The sequence below is a fragment of the Apodemus sylvaticus genome, chromosome 14, assembly GCF_947179515.1.
Source record: "Apodemus sylvaticus chromosome 14, mApoSyl1.1, whole genome shotgun sequence".
NCBI classification, from domain to species: domain Eukaryota; kingdom Metazoa; phylum Chordata; class Mammalia; order Rodentia; family Muridae; genus Apodemus; species Apodemus sylvaticus.
Window position 1 is genome coordinate 33,326,485 of NC_067485.1, and position 24,242 is coordinate 33,350,726.

Genomic DNA, 24,242 nt, shown 5'->3' on the forward strand with positions numbered 1-24,242 from the left:
GGCAGCTTTCTTGGAGTACTCAGAATCCAATGGAGGCCATCTATGACCTCTGAAGGCACCAGGCAACGTGTGGTATACAGACATATGTACATGTAGAACCCAGGTATATATACATGTAGTTCACAGGCATACATACATGTGGTTCACAGGCATACATATATGTGGTGCATAGGAATACATACATGTGGTGCATAGGGATGCATATATGTGGTGCATAGACATACACATAGGCAAAACATCCATACACATACACATAAAGTTAAATTTAAAAAGAAGAGACCTTGAGAACTCGGCTTCCCGCCAGTCAGGAGAGACTCACCTCCATCTTGATCCCGGGCTCCAGAGATCGGTCAGACTGAGATCAGCCTGGGTGGCTGCCACATCTCCAGGTCCGTCAAGAGGCTAGTGGGGGCTTCCGGGCGGCCAGCTGGGAGAAGTCGGTGTGCTCCAATAAATCCTGCGGGCCCCAGCGGGAGCCTTCAGGTGCCTGCTTTGGGATCTGAACAGCCTGGACAACAGCACCCCGTCTACAGGCAGTACAGAGTGTAAGCTGTGCACCAGAGGCCAACAGGGAAGGGGCAGCTTGCACTGGTGAGTCCAGCACTGACAAGACCAAGTAACACCAGTGAGAGCTAGATGGCAAAAGGCAAACGCAGGAACGTCACTAACAGAAATCAAGGCAATATGGCAACATCTGAACCAAATTCTCCTCTACCAGCAAGTCCTGGATACCCCATCACACCAGTAAAACAAGATTTGGATTTAAAATCACTGGTCATGATGCTGGTACAGGAACACATGAAGGACATTCAGGAGAAAATGGATCAAAAGTTAGAAGCCCTTGCAAGGGAAACACAAAAATCATTGAAAGAAATCCAGGAGAATACAAAAGCCAACAAGGAGGAAATGCAAAAAACACTTAAAGAAATACAGGAGAACTTTGGTCAACAGGCTGAGGTCATGAAAGACGAAACACAAAAATCTCTTAAAGAAATACAGGAGAACTTTGGTCAACAGGCTGAGGTCATGAAAGAAAAAACACAAAAATCTCTTAAAGAATTACAGGAAAGCACAAACAAGCAAGTGAAGGAGCTAAGCAAAACCATCCAGGATCTAAAAACAGAAGTAGAAACAACTAAGAAAACTCAAAAGGAGACAACTTTGGAGATAGAAAGCCTTGGGAAGAAATCAGGGGACAGAGATGCAAATATCAACAACAGAATACAAGAAATAGAAGAAAGAATCTCAGATGCTGAAGATTCCATAGAAACCATGGACTCAACAGTTAAAGAAAATGCAAAATGCAAAAAGCTTGTAACCCAAAATATCCAGGAAATCCAGGACACAATGAGAAGACCAAACCTAAGGATTATAGGCATAGATGAGAGTGAAGATTTACAACTTAAAGGGCCAGCAAATATCCTCAATAAAATTATGGAAGAAAACTTCCCTAACCTAAAGAGAGAGATGCCCATGAATATACAAGAAGCCTACAGAACTCCAAACAGACTGGACCAGAACAGAAATACTTCCCGTCACATAATAATCAAAACACCAAATGTTCTAAACAAAGAAAGAATATTAAAGGCAGTAAGAGAAAAAGGCCAAGTAACATATAAAGGAAGACCTATCAGAATCACAGCAGACTTTTCACCTGAGACTATGAAGGCTAGAAGGTCCTGGGCAGATCTCATGCAGACTCTAAGAGAACACAAATGCCAACCAAAACTACTATATCCAGCAAAACTCTCAATCACCATAGATGGAGAAACTAAGATATTTCACGACAAAACCAAGTTCACCCAATATCTATCCACAAACCCAGCCCTAAAAAGGATAATAGGAGGATAACACCAATACAAGGAGGGAAACTTCACCGTGAAAAAAGCAAGATAGTAACCTTTCATCAAACCCAAAAGAAGTTAAGCAATCAAATTTAAAAAATAACGTCAAAAATGATAGGAAGTAACAATCACTATTCCTTAATATCTCTTAACATCAATGGACTCAATGCCCCAATAAAAAGACACAGACTAACTGACTGGATACGTAAACAGGACCCTACATTTTGCTGCTTACAGGAAACACACCTCAGGGTCAAAGACAAACACTACCTTAGAGTAAAAGGCTGGAAGACAATTTTACAAGCAAATGGTCTCAGGAAACAAGCTGGAGTAGCCATTTTAATATCAGATAAAATTGACTTTCAACCCAAAGTCATCAAAAGAGACTCTGAGGGACACTTCTTGCTGGTCAAAGGAAAAATATAACAAGAAGAACTCTCAATCCTGAACATCTATGCTCCAAATGCAAGGGCACCCTCTTTCGTAAAAGAAACTTTATTAAAACTCAAAGCACACATTGCACCTAACACAATAATTGTGGGGGACTTCAACACTGCACTTTCCTCAATGGACCGATCAGGAAAACAAAAACTAAGCAGGGACACAATGAAACTAATTGAAGTTTTGGATCAATTAGATTTAACAGATATATATAGAACATTCTATCCTAAAACAAAAGAATATACCTTTTTTTCAGCACCTCATGGTACCTTCTCCAAAATCGACCATATAATTGGTCACAAGACAGACCTCAACAAATATAAGAAGATAGAACTAATCCCATGCCTCCTATCTGATCACTATGGAATAAAAGTGGTCTTCAATAGCAACAGAAACAACAGAAAACCCACATACACGTGGAAATTGAACAATACTCTACTCAATGACACCTTGGTCAAGGAAGAAATAAAGAAAGAAATTAAAGACTTTTTAGAACACAATGAAAATGAAAACACAACATACCCAAATCTATGGGACACAATGAAAGCAGTGCTAAGAGGAAAACTCATAGCCCTGAGTGCCTCCAAAAAGAAAATGGAGAGACCATACATTACCAACTTAATGACACACCTGAAAGCCCTAGAACAAAAAGAAGCTATTTCACCCAGGAGGAGTAGAAGGCAGGAAATCATCAAACTCAGGGCCGAAATCAATCAAGTAGAAACAAAGAGAACCATACAAAAAATCAACAAAACCAGGAGCTGTTTCTTTGAGAAAATCAACAAGATAGATAAACCCTTAGCCAGACTGACCAAAGGGCACAGAGAAAGTATCCAAATTAACAAACTTAGAAATGAAAAGGGAGACATAACAACGGAAACTGAGGAAATCCAAAAAATCATCAGATCCTACTACAAGAGCCTGTACTCAACACAACTGGAGAATCTGGAGGAAATGGACAATTTCCTTGACAGATACCAAATACCAAAATTAAATCAGGACCAACTAGACCATCTAAACAGTCCCATAAAGCCTAAAGAAATAGAAGGAGTCATAGAAAGTCTTCCAACCAAAAAAAGCACAGGACCAGATGGTTTCAGTGCAGAATTCTACCAGACCTTCAAAGAAGAGTTAACACCAATACTCTTCAAACTATTCCACAAAATAGAAACAGAAGGAACACTACCCAATTCCTTCTACGAAGCCACAATTACGCTGATACCAAAGCCACACAAAGATCCAACAAAGAAAGAGAACTTCAGACCAATTTCCCTTATGAACATCGATGCAAAAATACTCAATAAAATTCTTGCCAACCGAATCCAAGAACACATCAAAACGATCATCCACCATGATCAAGTAGGCTTTATCCCGGGAATGCAGGGTTGGTTCAATATACGGAAATCCATCAATACAATCCACTACATAAACAAACTCAAAGAACAAAACCACATGGTCATTTCATTGGATGCTGAAAAAGCATTTGACAAAATTCAGCATCCTTTCATGCTTAAAGTCTTGGAGAGAGCAGGAATTCAAGGCCCATACCTAAACATAGTAAAAGCAATATACAGCAAACCGGTAGCCAGCATCAAACTAAACGGAGAGAAACTTGAAGCAATCCCACTGAAATCAGGGACCAGACAAGGCTGCCCCCTTTCTCCTTATCTTTTCAATATTGTACTTGAGGTACTAGCTCGGGCAATTCGACAACATAAGGAGGTCAAAGGGATACAAATTGGAAAGGAGGAAGTCAAACTATCATTATTTGCAGACGACATGATCGTCTACTTAAGTGACCCAAAGAACTCCACTAGAGAGCTCCTACAGCTGATAAACAACTTCAGCAAAGTGGCAGGTTACAAAATCAACTCAAGCAAATCAGTGGCCTTCCTATACTCAAAGGATAAGCAGGCTGAGAAAGAAATTAGGGAAATGACCCCCTTCACAATAGCCACAAACAGTATAAAGTATCTTGGGGTGACTCTTACCAAACATGCGAAAGATCTGTATGACAAGAACTTCAAGACTCTGAAGAAGGAAATGGAAGAAGACCTCAAAAAATGGGAAAACCTCCCATGCTCATGGATCGGTAGAATCAATATAGTTAAAATGGCCATTTTGCCTAAAGCACTATACAGATTCAATGCAATACCCATCAAAATCCCAACTCAATTCTTCACAGAGTTAGAAAGAGCAATTATCAAATTCATCTGGAACAACAAAAAACCCAGGATAGCTAAAACTATTCTCAGCAACAAAAGAAAATCTGGGGGAATCAGTATCCCTGACCTCAAGCAATACTACAGAGCAATAGTGTTAAAAACTGCATGGTATTGGTACAGTGACAGGCAGGAGGATCAATGGAACAGGATTGAAGATCCAGAAATGAACCCACACACCTATGGCCACTTGATCCTCGACAACGAGGCTGAAAACATCCAATGGAAAAAAGATAGCCTTTTCAACAAATGGTGCTGGTTCAACTGGAGGTCAGCATGCAGAAGAATGAGAATTGATCCATCCTTGTCTCCTTGTACTAAGCTCAAATCCAAATGGATCAAGGACCTCCACATAAAGCCAGACACTCTGAAGCTAATAGAAAAGAAACTGGGGAAGACCCTTGAGGACATCGGTACAGGGAGAAAGTTTCTGAACAGAACACCAATAGCGTATGCTCTAAGAGCAAGAATTGACAAATGGGACCTCATAAGGTTACAGAGTTTCTGTAAGGCAAAGGACACCATCAAGAGGACAGATCGGCAACCAACAAATTGAGAAAAGATCTTCACCAATCCTACATCAGATAGAGGGCTAATATCCAATATATATAAAGAACTCAAGAAGTTAGACTCCAGAAAACCGAACAACCCTATTAAAAAATGGGGTACAGAGTTAAACAAAGAATTCTCACCTGAAGAACTTCGGATGGCGGAGAAGCATCTTAAAAAATGCTCAACTTCATTAGTCATTAGGGAAATGCAAATCAAAACAACCCTAAGATTTCATCTTACACCAGTCAGAATGGCTAAGATTAAAAATTCAGGAGACAGCAGGTGTTGGAGAGGGTGCGGAGAAAGAGGAACACTCCTCCACTGCTGGTGGGGTTGCAAATTGGTACAACCACTCTGGAAAGCAGTCTGGCGGTTCCTCCGAAAACTGGGCACCTCACTTCCAGAAGATCCTGCTATACCACTCCTGGGCATATACCCAGAGGATTCCCCACCATGTAATAAGGATACATGCTCTACTATGTTCATAGCAGCCCTATTTATAATTGCCAGATGCTGGAAAGAACCCAGGTATCCCTCAACAGAAGAGTGGATACAAAAAATGTGGTATATCTACACAATGGAGTACTATTCAGCCATTAGAAACAATGAATTCATGAAATTCTTAGGCAAATGGATGGAGCTAGAGAACATCATACTAAGTGAGGTAACCCAGACTCAAAAGGTGAATCATGGTATGCACTCACTAATAAGTGGTTATTAACCTAGAAAACTGGAATACCCAAAACATAATCCACACATCAAATGAGATACAAGAAGAAAGCAGGAGTGGTCCCTGGTTCTGGAAAGACTCAGTGAAACAGTATTTGGCAAAACCAGAACGGGGAACTGGGAAGGGGTGGGAGGGAGGACAGGGGAAGAGAAGGGGGCTTACGGGACTTTCGGGGAGTGGGGGGGGGCCAGAAAAGGGGAAATCATTTGAAATGTAAATAAATTATATCGAATAAAAAAAAAAAAAAGAAGAGACCTTGACTCTGGCATGTGGGCCTAATCCTATCTTCTGAGGCTCTTTCATAAACCACATCTGAATGTTTTTTGAGGCTTTTCAGGACCACGTTGACTCTTTTGCCCCATAAAACATCAAAACTATGGTGCCCTTGACATACTAAAAGCACCAGCATCTGGAATAACATACTTTGTTCCTGTCAACCAATCACTAGCAATACAAACTGTTGTTGAGATTTGATGTTTTGATATGTATTGTAATGATAAATACTGCCCCCCAAGGCCAGGTTGCTCCCACAAACAAGAGAATCCTTATACAATGTGACTTTACTCCTTGGTTTATAACTATAGGTTAAATAAAAATGTTGACAGTCAATAGCTGGGCAGAAGAAATATAGGTGGGGTTTGGGGTTCCCAAGCTCGGAGTCTGAGAGGACCAAAATGGAGAGAGAGGGAGGTGGACAGAGGAGAAGACACCATGGGGTAAGAATCTTAAAAACATGGTCATGAGTGCTGGCCAATTGGAGTTAAGACCACTCCAGATTGAACATAGTAAGTAATAACTCCAGGTTATTGATAGGAAAGTAGATTCTAATAGCATAGAGAGTAGATATCTGCTAAGATTTAGTGCTGATAAAGGTTTATTATAAATTAAAGGTCATGTGTATCTTTTATTTGTGAATTAAATAACCAAAATTAGGATAAGAGCCCCCGATTGGAATTAAGTAATTTTAGCAACAAACTGTAGGTAATAACAATGTGGCAGTACTGCATATAAAAAAATGGGCCTGACTCATTCAGACAAATTTTGGCCTTTCATTTTCTAATCTAATAGTTCAGAACAAGGGCTCTCCTCTATTGAAGAGCGCTGCAAATATGGTAATGGAAAGCACTGGGGAAATTTGTCTTAATTGATTTCATAGGAGCCTCACAAGGGGATTTGTTTTTGGCCCTGTGACTCAGAACAGCAAAGAAACCTGCACATTGGATCTTATCAATGGATCTCTACCTAGGGGTTGTTTCCAACATTTTTTTTTTTTGGAAGAGGCTGTTGTTTTTAATACCTTGATGATTCCAGTAAATGACTTAGGTCTTGTTACCACATCATACATTGTTCTAAGTTAGGAATAAATGGCTCACAAAAGGGAAACAGGGAACATGGTGCAATTGAGGCTGTGCGTTCATCTGAGATTGTAGGAGTTAATTACTTGAGAAATCCGAAGTATAGTAAGATTTAACTCTGTTTATTTCAGAAGTTGGTTGATTCTGAACAGGTTGAATATACCGTGTGTAAGCAGAATAAATAAGTAGTTATAAATGACTGCAGAGGTGGGTATTCACCTGCTTACAGGTTGGGTAGAAGTTTGATATGTGAGGGCAATCGTCAAGCAGCATATCTCAGAAAACTCATTCCTATGGAAGGACACAGAATTGGCAGCTCTTGGAGGGCCCAAGGGGTCAGCTCTCCTGGTCACTGTCCAGCCTGGATCTATTCTCTGGCATGTGTCTTCTTTTTTCCCTTATTTTTTTAGTTTGATTGCTATCTTATAGATTACAGGTCATTAAACTGTAGATGGCATGATTTTAGGAATATCATCTGCTACCATCAGCATCAGTGCCTGCCTCACACCGCTGAAACCACATCACAGTGCTGTCTGTAATAACTATCCTTTCCCCTTCTCCAAAATGCACCCAACTTTTCATGCCTTAATGTCCTACACCTGTATGACAGACCAACAGTGCCAGTCAGGCCCCAACAACTCTTCTCATCAATGACTTATCCTTCCTGATCTGTCAGGGGAATATTGTAGAGACAAAATGGAAGTACCCTCCCACCTCCACCCCTCCCCTGCTTCAACAGCAGAACCTAATTTACCTTAAGCCTGGTCCTGTAACTCATGTTACCTTGTGCATAATGGGATCCCTTAATGACCCCTGTAAATGTATTACTTATCAGAATAATAAGATGGACATTTCCTGTTTACCCAGATATGACATCATACAAATGGTCCATGACCTAAGATTGAACAGCTTCCCCTCTGATATAAAATGGCGCCCTTTCATCTCAGGAGGGAGAGTCTGAGAATTTTCTTTCTGCATTTGTTTTGCTTGTAATACAGATTCTTTATTAAACCTCTTATTAATTCTGCTCTGGTAGATAATTGCATACCTTTGCTGCCAACTTGCTTGTTCTCAGGCAATTTCTTCATTCTTACATTGTTCAGGAACCCTTGCCTAGAGAATGGTGCTGCCCTCAGTGGGCATATTAATTAGTTAAGACATCCCCTAAGAGACATACCCACAGGTCATCCTAACACAGACAGTCTCTCATTGAGAGTCTCTTCACAGGAAACTGTTGATTGTATTAAGCTGGAAATTAAAGCTCACCATCCTATCAGGTTTTATGCATTGCTGGGGATCAAATCCAGGGCCTACTTTGTGGAAACAAACCCTCTACCCACTGAGATTCATTCCCAGACCAGTTTGTTTTATTTATAAATGTCTATAAAAATGTCCTAAGGTCGAGTAAAGGGCTCAAGTACAGTGAAGTGACAGAAGAAAGCTAGCCTGTCAGTAAAGGCCATTCAAAAACCAGTGACAATGGCTTGTGCCTACTAGTGATACCTTGGCAGAACTGAGGGTCCCTTGGAAATGATAGGAGTGTCATCAGATAAGATGTGATGGGGTTAGGTCCCCCACCTGCTGGGACACAGACTCAGGAAATGTCAGCACCCAAGCAGCCTGACTTGGGGTGGCTCGACAACAAGACCCCTCTCCCTAAGCACAAGTCATGGAGTTTCGAGCCTCTTGAGGCTGACCTTCCACATGCCTCAGATAAGGTTTTGCTCTAGTGCTGAAGAAGAGATGCTAGGCGCCTTGGCTTTGTGTGCTGTTAGGGACTCTCTCATGGAAACAGAATGAGTGGATAATGCTACATCCCTCTAGAGATGGGAGGAAATAAAGAACTTGTTGGGCTAAGAACTAGCAGATTGGTCTTCTCTCACAGATGCATAGTTTCAGCCCTTTAGCCTACAATCTAGTCCCTGCCCCTGTCTTTACAGCCCCATCCTGTTTGGTCTCAGCTTTTCTGAGCCTCTAACCTCCAACCTTATCACCTGACCCCAGCCCTGTGGTGCTCCAGACTCCTGAGTCAAAGCTCCATTCCTTCACACTGAAGAAGGCTAGTGACCCAGAAATCCTGTGTCCCAGGCAGGCTTCCTGGTCTTGGCCAACTGGTGGGTGAGAGCTTCTGCTCCAGGCTTAGCTATGAGGCCTGGTAATAAGGACTTCTAGACTGGGAATGCCCTTCCAGCAGAGGCCCTCCCTGTCGTGCTGGATGTTGTGCCTGCTCTCTGGAAGGAGTAGACACTGGAAGTGGACAGCAGCTGAGGGCCCAAACTGTTCCCAAAGTTCAGCACCTCTGGGCAGATGCCAGTAAGACCCCGAAAGCCTAGGGTTCCATAGTGGTAGGCCACTGTTGAGTGTACCTTGCCTCTGCTGGTTTGACCATGCTATCCCTCCATCTGGTTCAGCCTTTCCCTGCCTGCTAGTGAGGTCATTTTCATGACTCAACTCACTCTGTCCTTACCAGTATCATCCTCTATGTGTGTCAGGGAGAGGCACTGTCTTTTCTGACAGCACGTAGGTTGAATATTCTCGAAGGATTTCAGTTTGGGGTATCTTGGGGATCAAGAGGTATACTGGCAAAGAGATATACTGTAGAGGAAGTGATAGTGGTCTGCCTCTGTCACTCAATCTTCCTGGCTCCTCATGGTTGTCAGTCCTCTGAGAACAACAGTCACCCATTCAACACCCGCATAGTCTGAGGCTTGGTGTCAGTGTTTTCAGCAATAGCAGGGTCATTCATCAGGCCTGTAATCCCAGTGACTGAGGAGAGAATATCCAAAACTGGGGCCTGCCTGAAACACAGAAGGAGCCATTGGTCAGCTGGGACATATTAGTGAGACCCAATCTCAGAGTAAAAGGAGAAAGTGAAAAGCCTTGTGGGTACAGCTCAGTGGTCCAGCACTTCGCGTGGAATGCATAAAGCTTCAGGTGCAGTGCAAGTGCAGAGTAGGGGCATGGGGAAAAAGGAAAAGAAGGAAACAAAAGTAGCCTTCAACGAGACAACTGTTATCCTGCTACAGTGTTTACCTGCTCATTGCATTGCTGAGGATGTTCTGGGATGGCTATGTGTGTGTGCTCAGAACAAGGTGACTTTTGCCTCGTGGCAGGTTTGGCTCAGAGGAAGACTGTTGGAAGACTGTGGACTGGAAGGGAGAGAGTTAACTTGAGCTACTGTCTTCAATCTCTTTTAAGCATCCCAGTAACACCCAGAGGAGAGCTTCAGAAGGTAAGGCTCTTGTAACCCTTCTCTCCTCTCACATTGGCCTTGAAGGTGAACACTGAATTCAAACGGGACGTATGTGTGTGTGTGTGTGTGTGTGTGTGTGTGTGTGTGTGTGTGTAGATGTTTCATTACAGACTGACCTGAAGGTACCTGAGCTGTACCCACAAGACTTTTTACTTTCTCCTTTTGACTGGTCTGGAACTTATTACATGGACAAAACTGGCTTCAAGTTCATGAGAATTTTTGTGATTCATGCTCCTGCATTGCTGGGATTACCTCATGGGCCACCATTCTAGGTTTTCTTCTGTACAATTTAGGAGCATGCCTTTGTTTTTTGCCTGTATTCTCTATGTCTTTACAATGGAACCTTTCTCTACATATGCTCCATCAGTTTTGAGAAGAGTATACATTTTTAAGGGAGTTGTATACAATAGAGAGACAACATTGATTTTGACAGAAACTAGACATACAGACCTCCAAACTAACCTATAAATAGTCACATCTTTCAGTTCACTGTTCTCTCATGACCCAGTGGCCTAAGGATTGAGATCAGAGACTTGGAAACACATTGCAGACCTTGTCATTTCTCAACACTAGTGAGCTATCCTGGACTACCTGCCTGAACCTGTAGTAACATTCCTTTTTTTTTTTTTTTTCATTTTCAACAAGAAGTTTATTTAAACAACAAGATGCTTGACTTGAAGGGAAAACTATCTAGGATCATTTTGTCCAAGAGTAATTTATCCCTACTTAAAGACAGATTGCCCTACATGTAACAGCTACGTACAAAAGAGTTATAAAGTTGTCCTCGGTTTTAAATGTGATAAATGAAAAACATTAAAATTCTTCAATCAAACAAGGTATGCAAGGTTTGGCATTGTTGGGTTCTTTTGTTAAAACGAGAGCAAAATAACTCACTGGAATATAAAGATAAGAGTTGAGTGAACATGCCACTAGTGGAGACGGGGGTATTTTCACAGACCTAGGACTTTCCCCAGACCATCTGCATCTGATGTCTACCAGAACAGAACATTGGCCATTTAGTTTAAAAAAGGAAAAGAAAAAGAGAGAAATATGCTTGTGCACAAACACCAGTTACTTTATGAACAATAAAGACATGGGAACAGGGAAGTGAGAGAAGAGAGGAAGCTATACTGTAGCAGTCAGGATGTGGCGGGACCAAATTGCGGCTTTCTAATTGAGAATGTATTCTTGGTCTATAACAAAATTCTGGAGTAAAGTAGCAGGCTCCCTTTTTAGTAGACACCTCCAGTCTGCTGCTGGAACACATCAATCTTCATATCTTCATCCTCCATTTCCAACTGTGGAGGTGTGTCTGTTTCATTGATTGGTTGCCCATCAGACCGGAATCTGATCTGCCTCACTGACAAACCCTGCTGTTCACAATAGACTTTCATAGTTTACTAAGTGGTGTATGCCTCTTAATCTTAAACTGCACCACAGAACCATCCTGTCCCGCCACCTTCAAATTAATATGATCGTTGTTCTCAGTCTTGACTCCTTCCTTGGGTTTCTCGTCGGCCATGGTGAGCGCTGGAGTCTCCTCAGCTGCTGCTTCACAAAAGAGGCACCAGGTCAGCACTGAAGGAGCACTCAAGCAGCACCAGGAGTGGCAGAAGAAGGAGGCGGCAGCGGTGGACAAGGTCTGCAGTAACATTCCTAAAAGAGATGTTATCTAAATGGTTTTTAGATAGCCATTCACCTTCCAACACATTGGCTTGGTGTTTAAAAAAACGTTTTGTTCTCTGGTCGCTGTCTCTGGACTGTTTGACACTATGAATAATAGCAGAGTAAAATCTTTTGTGATTAACTCCAGGTCTTCTATGATCAAGATCTTTAAGAAAACAAAAAGACTGGCCTACTGATTGTCTTTCATTAGAATAAGGTAAACATTTTGTCCATATTTATGCTCTTATAATATACTCTGCTGCATGTCTGATCTGTCTTTTAGAAGTGATGTATGACTCAACCATGAGTCACTAGACAGGACTATTACTGGTAGTCCATTGGAAAAGAATATAATGTGGCATGGTGATGAAGGTCGGCTATACGCCACTTGAACCCCTTTGTTGTTTATGGGAAATGCTGTAGCTTCGTAGAAAACTAACAACACGTGATGTGAAGTGTATGTGCAGGGAGTCTGCCTCTGCAACGGTCTTGGTTTTCTACTACAGTTACGTGGCCATTGAACATTTAATCAAACTGAGTTAGCTAAACAGTTGACAATGTTGGGTGGCTTGGTCCATTGGTGGGTTTCTACTCCTCAAAGATTCCAGGAGCTAGACATGTAGCCTCCCATGGTTTCCCTGACTGCTCTGGTTTCCAGGAAGTATTGCTAAATCAATGCAAACCCACCTCTGCCACTGATCTTCAGGTGTAAGGGCTGTTCACATTCCATCACTTAGCTAATCCATAGAACCCTGGATATTTTACACGGAGAAGAGGAGCATTACCTAATGTTACAAAATGTGCATTAGGGTGAAGCCTGCACAGCTGCTAAGAGGATGTTTTCCTTCCTTCTTTTCTGAAGCCACAGAAGGGAAACACATGCATGCAGAATGGTTTCCTGGTTGCAGGTCTGGAATGTGTTCAGCAAACTGTGGGTAAATGGCAGGATCCATTTTGCATGTTTCTGTGTCAGTTTGTTTTCCCCAATACATTAAAAGGAGTATGGTTTTGTAAGTAGGCCACAGCACATGCTGGCGATAGAACTAATTAACAGAGTACATTCATAGTTCTGCAAGGCCTTGAGCTTATTTCTGAGGTATACACCATACGAAAAATATAACAGCAAACATACTTAGTTGAAACAAGAAATCCAAAATACTTGAGTAAAATCAGCTGTATTTGTTACTCACACATAACATCCCTGGTGAAACCCTACATCTGATAGAGGGCTAATATCCAATATATACAAAGAACTCAAGAAGTTAGACCCCAGGGAACCAAATAACCCTATTAAAAAATGGGGTACATATCTAAACAAAGAATTTTCACCTGAAGAAATTCGAATGGCTGGGAGGCACCTTAAGAAGTGCTCAACATCATTAGTCATTAGGGAAATGCAAATCAAAACAACCCTGAGATTTCACCTTACACCAGTCAGAATGACTAAGGTCAAAAACTCAGGAGACAGCAGGTGTTGGCGAGGATGTAGAGAAAGAGGAACACTCGTCCACTGCTGGTGGGGCTGTAAGATGGTACAACCACTTTGGAAATCAGTCTGGCAGTTCCTCAGAAAACTGGACATGACACTTCTGGAGGACCCTGCTATACCTGTCCTGGGCATATACCCAAAGGACTCCCCGGCATGCAATAAAGACACATGCTCCATTATGTTCATAGCAGCCTTATTTATAATAGCCAGAAGCTGGAAAGAACCCAGGTGCCCCTCAAAGGAGGAATGGATACAGAAAATGTGGTATATTTACACAATGGAATACTACTCAGCAATTAGAAACAATGAATTCACAAAACTTTTAGGCAAATGGTTTGATCTGGAAAATATCATCCTAAGTGAGGTAACCCAGTCACAAAAGAATACACATGGAATGCAATCTCTGATAAGTGGATATTAATTAGCCCAGAAGCCCTGAATACCCAAGGCATAAATCACATAACAAATGACTCCCATGAAGAAGTATGGAGAAGGTCCTGATCCTGGAAAGGATTGATCTAGCATTGGAGGGGAATATAAGGACAGAGAAAAAAGGGAGGGAGATGATTGGAGAAGGGATGGAGAGAAGAATGTTTATGGTACATATGGGGAGGGGGGATCTGGGAAAGGGGAAATCATTTGGAATGTAAACAAAGAATATAGAAAATAAAAATATTAAAAAAAACCCATCCCTGGTGAATCTCTGTCTGTCTCTCTCATTTCTCTCTCATTTGTGTGTGTGTGTGAGTGTGGTGAACATATGTAATGTATATGCAACTGTGTACAGTCTGTGCTCTTATGTGTTTATGTGTGTCTCTCTGTGTGTTGCTGTGTTTGTGTGTGTTGTATCTTTTACATTCAACTTATAAAATTATTGATAGATAGAAAAATGCTATTTTTTTTTTTAGGAAAGGAGGATATTAGAGCTTTATATAGAATTCTAGTATAAACACATACAGAATGTATTTTCCCAGAAAAGCTGGACGGGTGAGCCAGAAACGTTAAGATGGAGAGGGAAGGATCCAATGCGAGTGGAAATATTTGAACATTTCTTTACATTTCAGTTCTTTAAAAGTAAAACACTCACAGCTGGGCTGGAGGCCTGGTTTGCTACTGACATCTGCTAGGTAGAAGGTTCTGAGCCCTGATAAAAGATCTGGAAGGTTCCTTATGAAAATCACAGATTTTGAAGACTGAAGTTCTCCAAAGATCAGTAGCTTGAGTCTAATATTTGAGCCCCTGCACACAACCATCACAGACCCAGACAAGTTCTAGAAGAGGCTCCAGAAAAGCAGGTCTAAGATCCTTGGCACTGACTCCCAGGCCTCTTTCTGCCTTCAGTACTCTGGGATCCCCACTGTCTCCTCAGGTGGGATTACGTGTCATTCCTAAAAGGAGGACTGTCATATTCTATAAGGTCTCGGCTGCCTGTATAATCAAGAAATAGCCAACTCAAATGTATTAGGGTCATTGCTGAGCATCCTTGGCTTAGGGCGAGGCAAAGAAGGCAGAGTTGACCTGACCCTTAAACTAATCTACCCACTGGGTCATCATTCCCCTCAAGACTGCTGAGAGATGACAAGTTGGTTTTCATCCTCATTTGAATAAAATACCAGCTCTTCAGTGTCTAATTATTTTGGACTAGAAGAGTAATGAAGTCTTGGGATACCTACCTGTGGTTCCCCCGAAACTGTCCATCTTTCTGTCTGTCTGTCTGTCTGTCTCTCATTCACTTCATTAACTTATTTGTTTGTTTATCTGTGAGTGCTAGACAAATGCTCTCTCCAGGTCCAGTAGTAAAATTCTTCTTTGCCCTCTCTCACTTTAAACTTGGGGTTCTGCTTTTTCCCATTTGTGCCCACTAAGTGCTGGCACACTTCTGTTGTGGCTGAAGATGTCTGCCATTCAGTCTTGACAAAGGTAGGGTGAGCAGGCTGGTGTGACCACACTCTAGTCCTCTGTAGGAAACCACCCAGAGACTCCAGCCCCTGTTGAACTTGCAGTTAGTAAAGACATTCGGGACCAGAAAAATAAGCATCAGAAATGGCAGCCCGCCAGCCAGAAGACAAAGGATGGGCTGCCTCATTGTTGGTCTCAGGTCACCTAGCCCTGCCCACTGCCTTTCCTAACACAATAGGCCAGCGCCCAGAGCTTCAGACTCCGCCTGCCTCTCCACCCAGCCAGTACTTGAGGCCCTGGGCACAGCCTTTGCCTTTCAGATCTCTGCTCATCTTGCTGTCTCCGGGTGAGCCTGTTGTGGAAGTACGCTCTGCTGAGGTCTGGCTTTGACCCAGGGTGCTGGGGACAAGGGCGGGCAGTGGCGGGTGGCACGGGGCGACAGACCTGCGATCAGGGCTAAGGGTTTCATCCTGAACTAAGTGGTTGCTGCAGCAGTACCTGACTCTATCCAGATATTAGTCGCCTTGTGTTCTGGGCCAGCAGGTGGCCTCGCCTTCAGCTCAGTTGCCAGGGGTGTCGGTTCAGCACCCATTGAGGAGGTGATTTATGGGGTCGGTTCGTCATATCGGAGCCACATGTGACTCTGCTTGCCCAGACTTGGAGACCCAAGACTTCTGACACATGAGACAGTCTTTGGAGTCTCAGAGGGCAGGGTGCAGCTGGGGTCTGGGGCCTGATAGTCGATGCTAAGGGTTTTGGACCGGCTTTTGTAGACTCTCTTTGGAATGTGTTGTGGTTTTGCAAACCTGGAGAATCAGGCTCAAACGACAGCTCTTTGGAGACCCTCAGAGTGAGAAGATAGATACTCATAAGGAGCTCTTCTGATCATTTTGGTGTGCTTTTCTATTAAACTCTTGTCAGGGGAAGTGTTAAGGGATTTAGTGTCTGCCTAGGCATGCAGAAAGCTTTAATCCAATCTCTGTTCCAGATGAAATTGTCCTATGAGTTATTTTTTTCCCCTTCCCGTTCTCTTTTTTGTTGTTGTTGTTGATAGACTCAGAGCCTTTCTGTGCTGAGCTTGCCCTTAACAACCGGCCTGAAACTCCCCTTTCTCTTAAAATTGTTTTGATAATTAAAAGTGTGGAAAATAAGCATTCCAATGGTTTCAGTGTTACTGGAAATTTTAGGAGGCCCCATCTGGAGTGCTGACTCTAGGAAAACTGAGGTTCTCTCATGGTTCTTTGATTCCTTGATTATTTATTATTATTATTATTATTATTATTATTATTATTATTATTATTATAGCCACAGAAGGAAACTAGAACACAGTTTTATTAGAGTTTAAAAGAAATGCCACAGAACAGCTTCTGGGGGTTCTGAGGTAGAGTAGAGGAAGAGAAATGGTCTTGCTAACTGAGTTAGGGATGGAGGCTTACCAAGCATCCAAACGGCAAAAAGGAAGAGTGTATAGAACTGGAAGACATGCTTAAGCTGTGCCAGGAATCAGAAAGAAAGAGGCAAAAAGGAGAAAAAGGAAAAAGCAAGGCTTTTCTGTGTCTTGACTCAGAAAGATGGGCAGAGCAAACAGAGCCTCCCGGCAGCTTGGGAGGGAGAGTAGCAGGAGTGGGCTTTCTGGGAAGGAAAATGCATTATCTTCTTAAGGGAATAATTAGTACCCACATGCATTTAGCTTGGCATTGCCTGAATCCCCTTCCTAGGTGTGGTCTCTTAGGTAGGTGATTAACTCTTGTTTTTGAGTAGCTTGGACTGATAGACATATCCAGCCCAGAGATAAAATCCATTCTCTTGATTAGAAGGAAACAACTTTTCTTTAATGGACCTCAGCAGAGAGCTTTGTCTAAGGCTAAGGCTGCTGTGCACGCTTCTCTCTAAAGTGGTATCATTAAATCATTTAGAAGGGCATAGCAGCTTTACTTATAATAGCCAGAAGCTGGAAAGAACCCAGATGTTCCTAAATGGAGGAATGGATACAGAAAATGTGGTATATTTACACAATGGAATACTATTCAGCAATTAAAAACAATGAATTCATGAAATTTTTAGACAAATGGTTGGAACTGGAAAATATCATCCTAAGTGAGGTAACCCAATCACAAAAGAATACACATGGCATGCAATCACTGATAAGTGGATATTAATTAGCCCAGAAGCTCTGAATACTCAAGACACAATTAGCATATCAAATGATTCCCATGAAGAAGGAAGGAGAGGGCCCTGGTCCTGGTAAGGCTTGATCCAGCATTGTAGGGGATTGCCAGGACAGAGAAAAGGGAGGGGGGATGATTGGGGAATGGGTGGAGAGATGAGGGCTTATGGGACATTTGGGGAGGAGGGAACTGGGAAAGGGGAAAGCATTTGAAATGTAAGCAAAGAATATAGAAGAAAAAAGAAGGATTAAGTTGGAAATAGATGTAACCCCCTTTTTGTTTTGTTTTGTTTTTTTTTTGTTGCCTCCCTAGGGTTTCTCTGTGTAACAGCCCTGGCTGTCCTGGAACTCACTTTGTAGATCAGGCTAGTCATGAACTTACAAGATCCACCTCCTGAATGCTGGGATTATAAGCAATATAACTCATTTTTACCATGAAAATCTAAAGATCTAGTTCTATGGCTGTTCACTAGAAGGATTTACTATCTGGACTGGAGTTTGGATGGAGGTAGAGCTTTTCAGGTCTATCCTGAGGAATTGCAGCCACTATGCCTTGTATCATCAAACAGAAAAAGGAAGGTTTGATTCATACTTGGGTCCATAAACTAAGGCCACCTGGCTTCCCACATCTGAATGTCTGTTTACATGGATTGTACATGTGTCATCAGCAGATAGAAACAGTACATTGAAAAAATTGGGAGAGAAGCCAGGTATGGTGTGTACACCTATAATCCCAGTACTCAGGAGGCTGAGGCACTCAGATGGACAGTCTTCCCCCCCTTTTTTCCTTCTCCAAATAGTATGGTATACAGGCTCCATTTATCTGGAAGTTGTATTGAGTATTATAGGTTGCCTACAGATGATTTCAAGTTATATAAGTGAATTGAGCACTTGCGTATTACGGTATTTCAGATACCAACTGAATATTTAGATATCTAGGAATGACTGTATTTAAAATCAAATCAGGTCAATTCCAATCCAAAGCTTTTTTGACAGGGTTTCTCTGTGTAGCCCTAGCTGTCCTGGAACTTGTTGTATAGACCAGGCTGGCCTCGAACTTAGAGATCTGCATGCCTCTGTCTCATGCCCCACCATGCAAAACCCAACAGCTGTATTTTCAATCAGCACCAATAGTCTGCTCTCCAAGGAGTCAGACTTTGTACTTCATACACTCCCCCCCCATGGAAACCAGGAGATGTTAGACATTGTGCCCTTGGATTAGAAAACCTGAGCATGCATGTAAGATCCTATTTTCATTAGTTTATCTGTTTCTGTTGAGATGGAGTCTCACTACGTACGTAGCTTTGGCTAGCTTGGACTTGCAATATAGACCAGGATGGACACTTTCTGCATGTGACCTTTGTTATATAGACCAGGATGGACACTTTATGCATGTGACCTTTGTTATATAGGCCAGGATGAACACTCTCTGCATTGACCTTTACTTTCTATGTTGTTTGTGTGTACCTCGTTCACTGAGCCAGAGTATCACAGTGTAGGTGAGAGTGAAGATTCAGTTCATACACCCGCCTGTGTGCTTGTGATGTTTACTGTAATCCCTCATTCCAGGCTCAGCATCATGGATCTTCTGCTGGAAGCCAATGGTACCTTTGCCTTAAATCTTTTAAAAATACTGGGTGAAGACAGCTCAAAAAATGTATTTTTCTCACCCACAAGCATCTCTTCAGCCCTGGCCATGGTCTTCTTGGGGGCAAAAGGTACAACTGCAAGCCAGATGAATCAGGTGAGCTGCACTATCACACAGAAGATAAACACTGGACCATCAGTTGAGCTGGTCCTCCACATTCCAGATTGCTCTTGCAGATGACAGAAGGGTGTGATGGATGGGATGTGCCACCCTTGCTGGGACCCCAGCTGTGGCATTCTGATCCACTGGTGGTGACTGGGTATGTGAGGGTTAGTTTGGGGTAGAAAAACCAAAGGCATGGTACCACGGCCCCCATGACCTTCACTGCCTGTGGTCTGGGCCTAATTGATCTCAACCCTCCTACAAATAAGGTCTCCTTCTAGGATTTTGAAGTTTATTTTCAAATTGGGCCAGCCTAGACTGGAAGACCAGTAATAGTACCTTTGGGGATCTTGTTAAGTGCAGTGCTTTATCTGCAGAAGTATATGAACCTCATACTTCCCCAAGATGGGGATAAGTACAGTGCACGTTCCCTGAAGTCTCAGTCAGCTAGGGCTGTGTTGCAGGCACTACAGATTGGCTGGCTTAAGAATCATAGATCATTTTCTTGAAGTCTCTAGAGGTTGAACACGAATAATTCAGGAAATCTGATTGTCTATGGTGCATAAACAACATCTTTGGCTCCTCTGGATGTCTAGGTCATAATCAGCTTCTTTCATTAGGACACAGCTTGGGTTCTGCTCACTCTAGTGACTTCATTTTTAACTTCAGTGCCCTTTATAAAAACTTAGCTCCAAATACACTCATATTCCAAGGAACTTCGTGTTAGATGACAAAATACCAATTTGGGGGGATACATTCAGTGCATGGGAAAAAGGAAACATTTGCAGCCTATGAACTGTAGCAATTCTGATCCACAACCAAGGGTGTGTGTCCAGTCTACTGTATCCCAAGTTTAGGGTTATCTTGATTCACACATATTTGTATTTGGAGCTAGTCTTTCCTAATCTATGGCCACCTCATGCCACAATGTTGTATTCTGAATTAGCTCTTTAGACACTTTTGTTTTATAAGATAAACATGTTTGTTTCTTCCCCAGCCTGTCTCCTTACTGGAGAATTAGGGACTAGAGGCTTGCCTTCAATTTGAACTCTCTCTCTCTCTCTCTCTCTCTCTCTCTCTCTCTCTCTCTCAGTTCTAAGATATTATTACAGATACTGGGAGCAGCCAAAGTCATTTCTGTAGCTTTTCAGCAGGCTTGGAATGTCTAAGGAGGCGTATAAAAGATCTGGCACCCAAGTGTTCACTGTTTGCTGGGGTTTTTGTTTCTTTTTCAAGCACCCTTATATGGTGGCAACTGTTCCTTATGACCCCCTGCAGGATGGCTTGGATTTCCTTCCACCGTGGTGATTAGGAACAAGAGCACAAAAGTGGCAGCTGCCAGGGCTTTTAAAGCCCAGGCCTGGAACATGGTCACTCTCCTAAATTCTGGCCTTCAGACAGTGCTGGAGCCATCCCAGAACCAAGAGCAGGGAAGAGACAGCGTGACCTGAGGTCAGAAGCCAGCTGCACTTGACTGACAGCAGGTCTGGTTGGTGGCCATGCTTGAAGCCAGAGCATCATTAGTGACCATGAAGAGCAGGGTTTGTGAAAGGTCATTTCTGTACTTTCCAGGGCCTGACAGGGCACAGGGAGGACCCTAGGCAGGGAAACTTCAAGGTGTTTTCATTTGTAACTATGTGGGTTTTGAGTGGCTAAAGGGATCTGTAAAATTCTGAGAATGAGATTGGCATTGACTCATTTCCTATAGTTGGGCCTGATGAAGTTGTAATTTTAATCTGTTTTGATTTCAGGCACTGTCTTTGGATAAGTGCAGTGGCAATGGAGATGGAGACGTCCACCAGGGATTCCAGTCACTTCTTACTGAAGTGAACAAGTCTGGCACACAGTACTTGCTCAGAACAGCTAACAGGCTCTTCGGGGACAAGACTTTTGATATCCTAGCAGTAAGTGTCATGTATTACTGAGAGGCGATGAGCTGGTTGTCTTCTAATAAGGCTTATACACACATACATGCACACCTCCAACACACAGACACAAACCTACATGAAATGTACATTTGCCTTACACATATAAACACAAATAAAAAAATTAAAAACGGTTCTTTCAAATAGGAATTAAATATGCAGTCATGAACTATTTGATAGAAATACTGAGAAATTATTCCATATATTGTCAACAAAATGGGAGCTTCAGCCAATTTATGTTGTTTGTATTTTCTGTTTTAATGTGGCAGAATGTGAGTGGTTATCAATGTAATTGTTATTTCAAATACTATATCAGAAAGTCGCTTGTTCTTTTGTTTGCCTTGTGCACATGATTAGTTCTCTTTAAGGCCCTGTACATGTGAGACTTGTCCTTCACTACTGAAGCCACTGGACCACACCCCCCACCATTGGCTGTGTTTTCACAAATTGCTTACTTCCTGAAACTGAACTACCTGACATGGTGACTGTGGACACATAACTATTCAAATTCCATATCATGAAGTAGAATAAATTAAAATGAATATTCAATTTCATAGCTTCCATAGCCACATCCCCAGTATCTGTCTCTATAGGTGACACTATTTTGAATGGTGCAAATTTGTATTTCTTTTGGCATAGAAAACTCTGGTAGAAGGTCCAGCCTGTGCACAATGCAGAGGTGTCCCAGCTCTTGTGGAGTTAACTCTCACTCTGCCAGTGTGGTGGCCTCTTAGAGTGACAGCACTATGATACTGCATCTGAGGGTGCTCCTGACTGCCTCCTTAAGTTTCCGCTGCTATAGAGATCCAGCTATTCATTGTGCTTTTTAGTGATTCTCATCCCAACCAGTATCTTACGTCATTCATCAACTAAGGGAATGCTAAACAGCTGGAAACAGATAGGATGGATTTTATACTCTTTCCATATATTTGTTTTCATTAAATTTTAATGAATTTTAATTTCATTAAATTTTGATTATCTGCTCTTGGGCACTGGGAAGAAGGCTGTTGGTGCTAATCACTTCTATGGCTGTATAATTATGTTGCTCTGTCTCAGTCTTTTAAAGATTCCTGCCTCAAGTTCTACGAAGCAGAGATGGAAGAGCTGGACTTTAAGGGTGCTACAGAGCAGTCCCGGCAGCACATCAACACCTGGGTAGCCAAAAAGACAGAAGGTGAAGACAGATTTACTCCATGTTGTTTGTTTGTCGTGCTGGGATTTGGCTGCAGGGCCCTGAGCATGCTGAGCAGGGTGTCCTCTGCCGCTGAGCCACACCCCATCCCTCTTAGGCAGTTAAGCCTATTTTTAGAAAATGATACATTTGATTGTTTGTTGTGAGTTCGTATATGTCTGTGCACACCTGCAGTCAAGACAACACACAAGAGTTAGTTTTCTCTTTCTACCACTGGGTCTTAGGGATTCTATTTAGTTCTTCAGGTTTGGTAGCAAGCATCTTTATGTGCCAGACCATTCCTCTGTCTCTAGACTTTTTATTTTTATCTTTGTTTTGGAGACAGGTCCTCACTCTGTAGCTCTTGCTATCTTATAACTCACTATTTAGATCAAGGTGGACTAGAACTCAGAGCTCCATCTTCCCCTGCCTCTAGGATTAAAGATATGTGCCACCATGCCTGGCTTTGTAGTCTACTGTTAATAATCATATTATAAGTGCCTTCATAAGAGCTTCAAACAATAATGACTTTTTTTCTTTACATCCGGACTTTTGACATGCTTGGTATTGAACCCAAGGACTTGAACATGCTAGGCAAAGCAACACATCCTAAAGTTGGTCTGCATTGTTAGCTCTAAATTAGGCATCAGAAAGCTCTTTTGAAAATGTTTTGAGACAGGGTTTCTCTGTGTAGCATCAGGCTGTCCTGAAATTCATTCTGTAGACTAGGCTGGCCTTGAACTCATGGATCTGACTTTTTTTTTTTTTTAAAAGATTTATTATATGTGAGCACACTGTAGCTGTCTTCAGACACACCAGAAGAGGGAGTCAGATCTTATCAGATGGTTGTGAGCCTGACTTCTTGTTGTTGATGTCAGGTTTGTTGCCTTAGGGACATATGTCCTTTTATATCAAGAGAAGTGAAATCTCCTATGCAAGGTTCTGACCAGAGCAGCAGGTGGCACCATTTGCCTGTCAGTCCTCCGCACACATCAGTCACTTATGTTAGCTAATTGGGTTAGCTTTGTGACTGCTCTCTTGCTGTGAAGACACCATGACCAAGACAATTCTTATAAAAGAATGCGTCAAACTGGGGGCTTGCTTACAGATTTAAGTGGGTTATTTCATGGTCACCGTGGTAGGAAGCAGACAGACAGACAAGGTGCTGGAGCAGTGGCTGGGAGTTTTACATCCTGATCTACAGGCAGCAGGCAGTGAGAGAGACTGGGCCCGCTGTAGGTGTTTGAAATCTTAAAGACTACCTCCACCACACACCTCTTCCTCCAAGGCAATACCTACTCATTCTTCCCAAACAGTTCAACTGAGGACTGAGCATGGAAATATTTGAACCAACGGGGGCCATTGTCATCCAAACCACTACAAGACTTTAAGTAATTTTACAAATATTCCTTCTTTCAGATAAAATCAAAGAGTTGCTGTCTCCGGGTACAGTAAATTCAAACACTCCTCTGGTCCTTGTGAATGCCATCTACTTCAAAGGAAACTGGGAGAAGCCATTTGACAAAGAGGACACCAGGGAGATGCCTTTCAAAGTCAGCAAGGTAACCACAGTACAGTAACTAAGGAGACTCCTGGGCAAGGTCCTCTGTTCACATTGGCTTCTAAAACATAAGGAGGCTCCTCATGTAGCCTGTGCCTCTCAAGTCTCTGGGCAGCTCAGCAGCCAGGCCCTCTCTCAGCCTTGGGGTCTTCTCTTCTCCTTTCGCACGCAGCAATGATGGTTGCAGGCTGCATGGTTTCAGTCCTGGCCCTGCTTCT

The 24,242-nt window shown here is 42.4% G+C and overlaps 1 protein-coding gene and 1 pseudogene across 2 annotated transcripts in view; one reads left to right on the forward strand and one right to left on the reverse strand.

Annotated features, from left to right (window-relative positions):
- The window catches only part of LOC127664694 (serpin B6), a 53,691-nt gene that overhangs the window by 25,592 nt on the left and 3,857 nt on the right, over positions 1-24,242 (forward strand). The window contains exons 4-5 of one of the 2 annotated variants that reach the window (XM_052156815.1): positions 22,349-22,466; positions 23,883-24,025. In XM_052156815.1, coding sequence (XP_052012775.1) covers positions 22,349-22,466; positions 23,883-24,025 — 261 coding nt within the window. The remainder of the gene's footprint in view (positions 1-22,348; positions 22,467-23,882; positions 24,026-24,242) is intronic. The other variant, XM_052156814.1, reaches the window with a different exon arrangement.
- On the reverse strand, positions 11,505-11,984 carry LOC127664700 (small ubiquitin-related modifier 2-like; annotated as a pseudogene).